Source organism: Montipora foliosa, chromosome 10 (assembly GCF_036669935.1).
Source record: "Montipora foliosa isolate CH-2021 chromosome 10, ASM3666993v2, whole genome shotgun sequence".
NCBI classification, from domain to species: Eukaryota; Metazoa; Cnidaria; class Anthozoa; order Scleractinia; family Acroporidae; genus Montipora; species Montipora foliosa.
Genome location: NC_090878.1, coordinates 2,424,247 through 2,436,746, shown reverse-complemented (window position 1 = coordinate 2,436,746; position 12,500 = coordinate 2,424,247). Strand labels below are relative to the sequence as shown.

The window sequence follows — 12,500 nt, the reverse complement described above, 5'->3', positions numbered from 1 at the left end:
TGATTTTCAGAGGGTTCCTCTGGGTCACAGTTTTCTTCTTCCTCTGTGTCACTTAGTAAAGATCTGTCATCCTGCATACAATCAAAAACAAAAACCATAAATGAAGATGCAGTGATTGAGCAAGAAACTTGAAAGTCATGTGACGGATGTATTATGAACGACCTCACAATGTGGACAGCTCCCAGTTGGCTTGATAGCTCAGTTAGTAGGGCACTGCAGCAGTATCGCAAAGGTCATGGTTTGAATCCATTCAGGCCTGAATTTTTTTCAGGCTTTAATTTCACAACTGCTTAAATTGTTCATTTAACTGCGATGATCAAACTTGTCTTTATATCATTCTCTGCAGTTCAAATATATGAACTTTCATATATTCATTTCTAGCAATCCAGCAGTGTAGTATTGCCAGATTCAACAGACCCATTTGGTTGGGTGCTCAAGTGACAAAAACATTACTTTCTGTATACTGCATAATCCTCCTCAATCTAGCAATGAACTTTCACCCCCATGCCCAAGTGCACAATGTCCATTGTATACCATTAGCTTAATCAATGATTGCATGTTGATGAACTAGTTGCACTACATCCAAAGTTCTTAGGTGGAGAGTCTTTGGCTGTAGAGTCATAATTAAAGTGCCCTGTGGCAATAGCATTTTTGTTGATGTTGTCAACACAAGCTGACTTCAACTGAGATGCCAAGGTGCTGTAGGGAATTTGTGTTCTCAAGATAAATGATTCCAGGTGCAGGGTCAACACTTATGACTGCAGGGCCATCAAGGGGATGTAGACCATTAGTCAGGTGAGGGCATCGCATTAGTTGGTATAGTATAAGGGGTGGCACATTCTCTAATACTAGGATGAATTGACAGGAGCACTTGATGATATCAGCTGCAGATAGATCTTCTGATGATTGCCTTGGAAGGGCGTTCAGAAACTGCTGGAGTCAGGCACATGTGTAGCACGACACATTGCTGTTAGCAGTATCATTGTCCAGGGAAAAAAGGTGACAGTGCACAACCATTTGGAGATGGTGCTTTTAAGGGTGGTCTAGTCTCATGTGAAGGGTGGTAAGACCATCAAGTACAGAACATGGTACCACAATCAGTCAGTGGGGGGATGCGGGGACACGAGAGTGGAAGTTGATCTAAGACAGCAAACAGGCTATTCGTACATATAGAGCTGGCACCGAGATCTAGCACTTTATGCCTTTTATGTTTATAGTTACCTTTTTGGATGGTCAGGCACCAGCCTTGTCTTAAGGACGTTCGCGCTAATTGCTTGTGTGCAAGTAAGTCAAGAACTCTGAAGTGAACTCTCTTATTGCAACGCATTAGTGATTTCAAATGGTCATCGAGTAACTCAAAAGGTACAAAATGTTAGCCTGCTTATAACAGGTAAAGGACAAACCAAAGTTTCAAGACGATCAACAAAACTCTCATCGCGAAAAAAAAAAAGTGCTTAGCACAGTAAGTTGTCTCTTCATCTCCATAAAAAAGTAGATCGCTCCATTAATTCCACTTTGATACTGATCCATGTTCAAACGTCTTACTTTTGGTGTCAGGTTATCCACAAAGAAAAGTGACATTTTAATTAGTTACATTCAATTGTAGCATTGATTATCTTACCGCATGATCGTTACATATCCGTTCTATGGCTAGGCGTACAAAGCTGTACTCATTTTTAAACAGAGTTAACTGAATAGAGTGTAATGTGAAGTGCTAGATTTCAATCCCAATGAACCATGTGAGCGTTAGCCCTACTGATGGAAATGGGCCCACACAAGAAAAACTCTGACCAGGGTGGTGCTCAGTCGGTAGAGCAGCGGAGACCTAACCCGAAGGTCGTGGGTTCAATTCCCACACTGGTCAGAGTTTTTCTCTGTCCTTGTGTGGGCCCATTTCCATCAGTAGGGCTAACGCTCACATGGTTCATTGGGATTGAAATCTAGCACTTCACATTACACTCTATTCAGTTAACTCTGTTTAAAATATAAGTGCTACATGGCCAACGTTGGTATAAAACGTAACCTTTTCTTGTACTTGTACTCACTTTTATTTCCTTTACGCCAGAAAGCATGCATTAGATTAGTCTTTTCCTAACCACGTTTACTCAGTTGTAAGGAGTCCATCAAAAGGAGCTGTTAGGAGCTATCGTAGAACTTTCGAAGTTGTTTCATTCAGAGTCAAGATCAGATGTAAGTCACGCTTTAAGAACTTGTAGTTCGTTTTTCCTTCTTTTTCCTGCATGGAGTATCACCGTATTTTTCCTTTCTTCTGACGTAGAGATCGCTCGCTTCCTTTTAGTTTTCACTGCAAGTGCTGTAAATAGTTGGACTAGCCTGATTTTAATAAACAGGTTCAATCTTGCTGACTGTCTAGTACTTCACTGTGGTTGACCTGGTGAACTCCAGTGCCTTAATTACGCCACGCGCCTACGACACTGGGAACGCGACATTTGGGCTTCCCACGATTGAAATTAAATTGAAAAATAAAAGGCTAATGGTAAACAACAAAGCAGTTTATTTCAACACAGAAAATTACCTATTCCCTCTGTGAATTATCTTGGGTTATAACTAGTCTTGACAATCTCGCCACTCTCATGCCATGTTTTCATGATAGAGGTTTACTACGGTTACTGCTTACCGAGGTTTTGTAACTAAATCGCAGTTATTAGAGACGCTGTTTACACGGAATTTATTAACTAATTAAAAGTAGGGCGCATACAACGGGCGGTTTGAGGTTTTCTCGGGGAGCAAGTGCTGCAATGTTGCAGAGAAACTATTGGAAAATTATAAATTTTCTGACTCCAATGTCGAAAGCAGGTCATTGTCAATTTGCAGGCAGTGATGTTGACCCAAACTCTCCTTAAATGTAAAGCTCTGTAGATGAATAGTGGCAAGAAAATTCTGATATCTGCCAACCCTGTTATAGTGATTTACATGGTTCTTACGAGCCAGCACTGTACAGCGGTCTTTTGTATTTCCATGTGCTCTTATCAATATAATCAGTTCATGTTCATCCACCAATTTGTGTGTGCATTTCCTCTTCTGTGAATTTTCCACCTTGAACATAACATCTCTGGTGACGAGGATCGAGGTATGCCGAGCCTGGGAAAAATAGAAGAGTTCAATCCAGCTTTGACGAACATTAATCGCTACTTGGAGCACTTGGAACAGTATTTTGTGGCGAACGGTGTGCCAGCAGATTCGACACGCGACCCTAATATCTGTAATTGGTTCTAAGCCCTATGATGTTCTCGCGGATGTCTGCTCTCCTGTTTCTCTGTCAGCCAAAGCCTACGCACAACTTGCAACCATTCTGAAGAATCATTTCACTCCAAAGACCCTTGTCATCGCTGAACGATACCGATTTCACAACTGTAGCCAGAAAGGAGGAGAGAGCGTAGCCACTTTCGTTGCTAATCTAAGACACTTGGCGTCCACATGTGACTTCGGGAGGTGAAAGGGTTAAGGAAGCCGTCTCTACGTGATCGTTTTGTTTGTGGTCTCCGCAGTAGGGAATTTCAAAAAAGGCTTCTAACTGAAAAACGCACTTTCGACGAGGCACTTAAGATTGCACTTGGGGCGGAAGCGGCTGAAAAAGACTCACTGGTTTCTCTAAAAGTGCCACGGCTCTAGTAAACAAGCTGGACATGGGAACCCAGTGGACCTTTCGCTCAAACAAACCTCACAAGCCTCCTGGCAAGGGCCAGGCAAACAAGCCTTCTTCCCAGCACACTAATACCGGCACTCCAGAATGCCTCAGCTGCGGGAAATCCGGTCATCCACGCTCACAGTGCAAATACCGGAGTTACACGTGTCATTCTTGCGACAGAATGGGGCATATCACTGATGCCTGCAAAAGCAAACCTCAGAAGGTTCACAAGGTGAAACTGCCTGGATCTCCACAGGCTGACGCCCCTTCGGATTCAGTTGATCCATTTTCGGTTGCTGTCTACAATCTCAGTGCAGAAGGGAAATGCTTAGAAATACCTGTCGAGTTAAATGCACACTCCCTTCTTATGGAATTAGACACAGGTGCCGGAGTTTCACTCATCTCACAGGAGACTTACAACAAGCATTTCAAGGGCACTCAGTTCCAACACGCTGCTACTCGTCTACACACCGACACAGGGCACCCAGTCCAAGTTTGTGGCCAATTCCGTGTTCAACTCAAACAGCAAGGTCAGAACGCAACCGTGCCACTGCTGGTAGTCGAAGGTTCTGGACCATCTCTCTTCAGGAGAGACTGGCTCTCACACATCACACTTGACTCGAAGAAAATATGCAGCCTCCCTGTGCCTGATGCAAGCTTGCCACAAGACTTACTGGCATGTCTACGTACCACAATTCAGTTTCACCCTAACGTCTTCAAGCCCGGCCTCGGGACAATAAAGGGGATTACCGCCAAACTGGAGATGAAGGCCGAAGCGCATTCAAGGTTCCACAAAGCACTACCCGTTCCTTATGCTCTCCTAGAAGGAGTAGAAGCAGAGTATAACCGACTCGAGTCTGAGGGTATTGTGGAAAAGGTCGAATTCAGCAAATGGGCAATGCCCATGGTTCACGTACCAAAAGCAGACGGCACCACATGGTCATGTGGCGACTATGCTGTTACGGTCAACCCACAACTTAGGGTCCCACAGTACCAAATACTTCTACCTGAAGGTGTTTTTGTCAAACTGTGCGGCGGACAACAATTCACCAAACTTGATCTGAAGAGTGCATATCAACAACTTCCATTACATCCTAACAGCCAGCAATTTGTTACCATCAACACCCATCGGGGTCTCTACCGCTGCAAAAGGCTACCTTTTGGTATTGCATCGTCCCTGGCGATCTTTCAGTGTAGCATGGACGTCATCCTTCAAGGCCTGGATCATGTTGCTAGCATACAAGATGACATCCTATTTACAGAACAGGATGACGACCAACAGATCAAGAATTTAAACACCATTCTCAGCCATTTAGATGACTATGGTTTACGACTTCAGCTCAGCAAGTGTAAGCTCATGCAGAAGTCAGTAACTTACATGGGCTGCATCATTTCAGCAGAAGGAATCTCCCCAACTGACGAGAAAGTGGAAGCCATCAAGCAAGTGCCACGCCCTGAGAGCTCCACCCAGTTAAGGGCCTTCCTTGGCATGGTCAATTACCATGGCAAGTTCATGCGTAATTTGAGCTCAATCCTCCAGCCACTCAACCAGCTCCTACAGAAGAACCAAGACTTCACTTGGACCCCCCTGTGCAAGGCAGCCTTCAACAAGGCAAAGGATTCCCTCTCATCCTCACACGTCCAATTTGCCTGTGGTCCTCGAAAGCGATGCAAGTCAATACGGCATCAGAGCAGTCATACTTCCCCAATGGAGATGAGAGACCCATCGCGTAAGCATTCGTCTGAGCAGAGTTACAGTCAAATTGAGAAGGAAGCTCTGGCCATCATTTTTGGGGTGACTAAGTACTACATGATCATTATGTACCTCTTCAGGCATAAGTTTACACTTTGCACTGATCACAAACCGTTGCTGAAGATTTTCGAACCAGACTCAGCCACACCAGTGCTGGCAGCAGCTCGCCTTCAGCGTTGGTCCCTACTTCTCTCGTCCTACCACTACGAAATTGAGTTTAAGCCTTCTGCGAAGATACCTAGTGCCGACGCCCTGTCCAGACTACCACTTAAATACCACAGAGATGCGAGTGTTGAGGATACAGTCTTCGATGTAGCTGCCCAGCAACTGAGCAGACACCCAGTGTCTGCCTCTGAAATTGCTAGAGAGAAGCCAACAATGGCAAAGGCACTGTCGCTTACCTGGGACGGTTGGCCTGTCAACTTCTGCCCTGCCCCCGAGCTTAAACCCTATTTCACTCGCAAACACGAACTTACACTTGATCAAGGTTGTTTAATGTGGGGTTTCAGGACCATCATACCTCCCACACTGCAGGAGTCAGTTTTGGACGAATTACACAGGGCTCACGGAGGAATCGCGCATATGAAGACAACTGCCTGCAGTCATGTGAGGTGACCGGGGATAGACATTGACATTGAGGAGACAGCTTGCAGATGTCAGCAGTGTTGCAAAACTAGGAAGGCTCCTCCAGTGGCACCACGGTCATGGCCAACAGTCCCATGGGAGCGTGTACACATGGATTTTGCCACCTATCAATCCAACCATTATCTCATTATGGTTAATGCTCACTCAAAGTGGCAGGAGGTGGTTGGGCCCATGAAGACAACTACGGCAGAAGCCACCACTAATGCTATGCATAGCATCTTCGCAAGATTTGGGCTCCCTGGTCAAATTGTCAGCAACAACGGTCCACCATTCCAGTCTGTGGAGTACCAGGAATTTTCTGCAGCAAAATGGCATCCAGAGGATACTGGTCTCTCCTTACCATCCTTCATCCAATTGGTTAGCTGAACGCTATGTGCAGACTTTCAAGTACGCGTTGGAGTCCTCGGCATCTGATCCATCATGTTCTCTGCAGCAGCCAATTTGCAACTTCTTGCTGTCCTACAGAAGCACTCCCTATGCCACAACTGGGAATTGCAAACACGGCTCTCCCTAGTGGGACCGGATCTCACCAGTCATGTGCTTGGTCAGCAAAGCAAGATGAAAATGCACCATGACCAGCGTGCCAAGTTCTGGGAAATGGCCAAGGGTGACACTGTCCTTGCTCGTGACCATTTGTCTAGTCAGAAGTGGCAATCCGGAATAGTGCAACAACACTCCTCACCACACTCTTACCAAATCCAGTTGGAGGATGGGCGAATCTGGAGGCATCATGTGGATGATGTTTTACAGAATACCCCCAGCCTTAAGCCAGTGGGGGGCAGCGACTTCAACAATGTCTGCAGGAGTTGTTCCACACTCTCAGTCTGCTGTTCCAGCCAGTGCCGACACGCCATCACAGGATGAGTTGGGCGCAAAAGATACACCACTTGCCCCTCCTACACTGGTGCTGCGACGATCGATGCCCACTTCAACTCCACCTCAATGATTAATTGAGCAGATTTCATCTAGAACACTGTTATTGAACAATGTTATTGTAGCCATTCACGGCCTGTTTACTTAAGGACTCTATGAGATTTGCAAACATCGATGATTGGTTTAGATATAAGATGTTTATTCATCTCTTAGAATCGTGCTGAACAACAAATCTCCGTGGGGAGGTGTTATAGTGATTTAGATAGTTCTTATGAGCCAGGGCTGTACAGCGGTCTTTTGTATTTCCATCGTTGCTCTTATCAATATAATCAGTTCTTGTTCATCCACCATTTTGTGTGTGCATTTCCTCTTGTGTGAATTTTCCCCCTTGAGAACATAAACCATCTTCCTGCAAAACACCTGAAACAGCATCTGCCGCGGAGCACGGGCTACGCAAATGTTTAACGGTACTTCTTCTTATTCAGGGCCACTCCAACAATTTCTTTTCTTCTCCATAGACTTCAATTATGATTTTTTTTCTCTCTCTCTCTCTGATAGGTCTTCTTTTAGTTGCGCCTGCCTGTACACCGCTACCGACCTAGACAGCTAGCAAACTTCTAACAGAAAGGAAACATTTACGGTACTTGACAATGAAAGGGAAACTGCACTCCAGGATTTTTTTTTTTGCGTAAACATGAGCTATTTAGCCTTTTTGCCTGTTGACTTGAAGCCTACTTATATCAGGAGGAATCTTTGCCTATTTTTCTATTTTTTACATGCTGAATGCATGAACACAGTGAACACTTGCTGCCAACAAAACCAAGGTAAACAGCTCTCATGAAAACACAGGCTCAGCAAGATGTTGGCAGTTTCAGCAAGATCTCAATGAGATTCTTGTTATTTCTAAATTTTAGCAAGATCTCTGCAAGAATCATGTACTGGGAAATCTCCATAAGATGTTACTGTCTTTCAAAATCTCAGCAAGACCTCGGCAGGATCTTACCATGATTTAGAAAGGCTCAAACATCAAGTGAGATCTTGTCAATCTCAGCAAGACATACAAAATCTTGCTTCAATCTTGCCAAGATTTGAGAACCCACAAACATCATGGCAAGATCTCTGTAATCTCAGTGAGACTGCGCTAATGTCAGCAAAATCTCGCCAATCTTGGCAAGATCCCAGAAAAAAATTTGCATGGGTTGCCATGCCTCACAGCTGAAGCCAGAAAGCTTCTCTTGGCAGCCCCTAAAAAGTACTTTTCCTGATAATATTACTTGTTAAAATAACTGCATAAACAAACAGTTTACCAAGAATTGAATAAACAAAGCACAGAAAGCGTGTTGTCTATGGAGGATTTGGTCATTATAAAGCTACAACCTGGATGCATAAACATGTTCAATTAAAATTTAGCAATCAATATACCTTCACTGAAGGATTCCGCTGATCTGCAGCAACTTGACTGTCGCTTGACTGTTGACCACTTTCACCATGGTATCCTGGAGATCTGGAAAGATAATCTTCCATTGTGTCATTTGCATATTTTTGCCAGTCAGTTGGGTGGTTTCTGCCATGGCTGTCTGTAATATTACCATGATCTCCTGTTCTCATAGTATCATCGAAGCCAGGATTGGTCCTCCCATTCTCACTATAGCAACTGTCAGATTTACGTAGATGCTTGGTTTCTTCTGCAGACATGTTCTGACAAAATAAAAGGATGAATAAATAAATATACATCAACGAAGTGTCATCATAGGATTAGAAACTCATATTGATAAAACAGATCACTATGCTATATATATTTAGAAAATAGTTCAAAGAAAATATGCAAACTGATAAATGGTTAAGAATTGCGTTTCTTGATAACTGTGTAGAAACATAGAACTAGCATGAGCTGTTGATGTACTGATGAAAGATAATTTACATTTTGACGGCAAAAGTAAACAAGTTGTCTTTTTTTATATATATTTTCAAAAACAACATGCGGATATGAGTGAAACTTTAGGAGAACAAAAAATGATGTGAGAGCACAAGCTGACAGGCAAGTGTTTCCACAGCTTATTCTTGTACTAAACTTTCACAAGGACCCTAACATTTACAAAAATTAAAAAATATATAAAATATACACTAATCCACCGTCAGGAAAAATATTGCGAAGCTGGTACATTTACCTATAATGCTTTGCGCACAAAAATTCTAAAAGAGCGTATAAAATCACAACTTAAGAAAAATTATAAGTCATTCAAACTTGACAAGAGCAATGCTGTTAGTATAGAAACAACAATGCTGTTAAACCACATCTTTCTATATGGCCAGTGGGCTTAGTTCGGTTTGCAAGGTATTGAGGTAAGATGTACAGCTGCCATCTTTTTTTCTTATACGATGGATTTGCTGTTGGGTATCTGAAGTTCTGAAAGTAAAAAAGTTAACTAACTAGTAACTAATGAATAAATAGTATAAAGGAAAAAGCTTCCTAACACTTGCTATAAATCCATTCACATATTAAGCAGCTATGAGTCCCTTTTGGCAAGACATACCATCCAAAACCAGTAATATGTTTTAAATTAAGCAAAAATTGCATGGAGGACATGGAGGGCTGGGGTGAGTGAGAGAGGGCACCGTATTAAATATATGTACTCACTCACCTAAAATATGCCTACACTGCAGGTTAATAAACTATTATGAAGACATAACATAATAACAGTGAGTGTTCGTTTTGTGGGTTTGTCTGGCTGAACCTCGCTGATAAGGCCAGAAAAATATTTTTCTGCTCGATCAGCAGGAAGGGATTCAAACGCTTCTAGTTGTTTAGTGAGTAATTGTCCATGGGCTCTCCCTTATGTAATGAGAAATTTGATTGGTTGCCAATAGAAACCGCTGTATCATTAAAATGTAGTTATCTTCGCCAAGCTTTCATGTTTGGGGTCGTGAAGCGCACAGTAGGCCGAGTTTGAGCGTTCCCATTTGCAAAGAAGACGAAAATATGGGAGCCATTTTGTTATAGTGGAGCTCCGGCAGCCTGAAGGGCCACCAAGCGGAGCCCCATACTCATATAGGAAAGAAAAGGAAACCCATGAGTTGATTTTCTCATGGTTATCATGGCTAGCGGCATTCCTTGTGGGCGCGTACGCACCACAATGACGCCGGCGACGGAGTCGCACAACATGGTGGCCATACTCCAAATAATAGGTTGGCAGAGACATGCAGCCTTGGTTTACCGTCTACTTCTTTGATATTGGAAATCCATGTTATGATCAATTGACACCTGTCAAAACAAGGTATCCACTGACCAGTGTCATGTGAGCATATTGTGGGCTAAAGTCTACAACTCATCGAGGTCACATGATTTTTTGAAGTTGACCGCTGACCAAGTGCTGGTTTTCGATTGGATTGTGGGCTCATATCAGGTTAACTTGTTGAAAACAGGGCAGGATTAATCGGAAGCCGGTTAACGCTAGTCCAGGATTAAAATGTATTCGAATTATAACTTTTCTTCTATGCAAATGTTTTTTTTGCTGCTTTGTGTTGATTACAAAACTCAAAACAGAAAGCCAAACAATAAACAGAAAACCTCGCCGCAAAGTTACAAAATTCAAATCATTCTACCTTTTCCTGGGTTTACTTAATCAGGCACTGAACAACCCGGCCAAGGAGCTACGCTTTTAGGCTGGCCTAACTCTATATATTGTAACTCTTTTCCTGAAATATTAAGTGCCCTCAGAATCAAACAAGACAAGATAATCTTGGAAATGAAATCATCAGGACCTTAACATCTATCGATAATTGATTAATTTCCTTCAGCATGTTGGTGGGTATAGGACAAAATCTACTGTTCATCATGCTGCGTTGTCAAGTAACTTCAACACATCCATGGATCATGAGCACGGCAATTAAAAATAAGTGGACACTAAATATTTTGCTTTGCATTGTTTATTTTGGTTTAAGGAACAAGATTAACCTTCGCAAGAGTGTTTCTGTCATGGATGCATGGCTAGGATGGAAATATACAAGTAGAATTTAACATTTATTTCGTGTGTGTTTTCAGGGTAGCATAAAATTGGAAACCACCTCAGAGAGCAGCACGATATGGAGAGAGAAGACAGTGCACACACAGTTTTCAAATCTTAACAAAGTACCAGAACAAGTTTGACTGTCTTATTTTTGAAATGTATTTTTTATCAAAGAACTGAAACCTGTCAGTGTATTAAGTCCTAAAGTGTTAATTAATGCTAAAAGGGCACTGATTATGCAGTTTAAAGACTGCTAGGTATTGCTAGCATTGAGCTGGATTCCTTTGTTTTAAAACACTTTTGTAAAGCTCATTATTTGGGACCCAAATCTCAAAATTTTGGGGGGTAAATTTTTGAGACCTAGAGAGTTGACGGTTTTAGATGTTGGAAGGTCTGTAACTTGTAAAACACTAGAAATTTAAAAGACAACAAAAATTCCTCAGTTGATTGACTCCATGCAAATAATGTTCAATTGAATTGAAACAGGATCAAAATTTTCCACTTTGAAAAGTAATGTAAACTGCCTTGAATAACTTTATTGATAAATGGAGTGAGACAAGTAATTAAAAATGTGACACAAAAGAAATATTGGTAAATAACGTCTGGCTCTTTGTCAGAGACAGTGTTTTGCAAGACACTTGCTTCTAATAAAGTAAAGTAAAGTAAAGTAAAGCAACCATATTTAACGTCGATAACTCGTAACAGTAATTCAACTGACAAACCTGAGGTCGACGGTGCGCTCATTTTACTCCCCCCTCTCCATCAGTGCTCCGTTTTATGGGTATTTAAAGCTACTTAGCTACACGGAAAGGAAAGAAGTTGAAACAAGGATGCGAGATCCGGGAATCGAACTCAGGACCTCTTGCACCAAGGCCGCGCACTAACCAACTGTGCCATCCTTGCTCCTCCAAAATAAACAAGTTTAATAAACGAATTTACATTTTCAAATTTTTTCAGTCAAAGACAACCCCACCCAGTTTCCAAGAAAGTTTAGAATAAATTTGTTAGAATCTTGATATACTGGTTCGACTGGATTCCTTTCTCGGTTTGTCAGGTTATACAGGATGTTAAAACTTTCATAATTCATATTTAATAATATACATTAAGCATTGTTAAATTCAATCTCTGGAAATTAAAGAAACTAAGTTCAGTGCTTAACTGTGGCCAACTGACAATCTCGGTTTCTCTTGGTTCGGCTTGGTTTCTCACACGCATCCGCCATCGATTCATATTAAAGGTTCAAAAGAAATAAGCTTAACCAATGCTTCCGCTTACCTCAGCTCAGCTCGTCAGGACACAGAACACCTACTTTGTGATTATGGTTTACTTCAACCCATTGGCAAGTTATTGAAGCTCTGTAACAATAGCTAGCATTCTGGTTGTAATAACCCAACCCGAACTGCGCCGGGTGTTAACGTAACAACTGGATTCAAGCGTTTCCACGAAACAAAAAGCTTTTATACGCTTGCCGCTTGTGTTCTCATTTCCGAGAAACCCACGTGGTTAATACCTTTTATGGCAAGGAAAATAAGCAAATATCGGTATTCTTGGAAACAAACTGAGAGGTCACCGA

At 42.3% G+C, this 12,500-nt stretch overlaps 1 protein-coding gene across 2 annotated transcripts in view; it reads right to left on the bottom strand.

The window, feature by feature from the left end:
* The window catches only part of LOC137974472 (uncharacterized), a 68,388-nt gene that overhangs the window by 22,213 nt on the left and 33,675 nt on the right, over positions 1 to 12,500 (bottom strand). For both annotated transcript variants that reach the window (XM_068821488.1, XM_068821489.1), the window contains exons 21-22: positions 8,343 to 8,618; positions 1 to 71 (exon numbers count right to left, since the gene is read on the bottom strand). The exon at positions 1 to 71 is cut by the window's left edge and continues 7 nt beyond it. In XM_068821488.1, coding sequence (XP_068677589.1) covers positions 1 to 71; positions 8,343 to 8,618 — 347 coding nt within the window. The remainder of the gene's footprint in view (positions 72 to 8,342; positions 8,619 to 12,500) is intronic.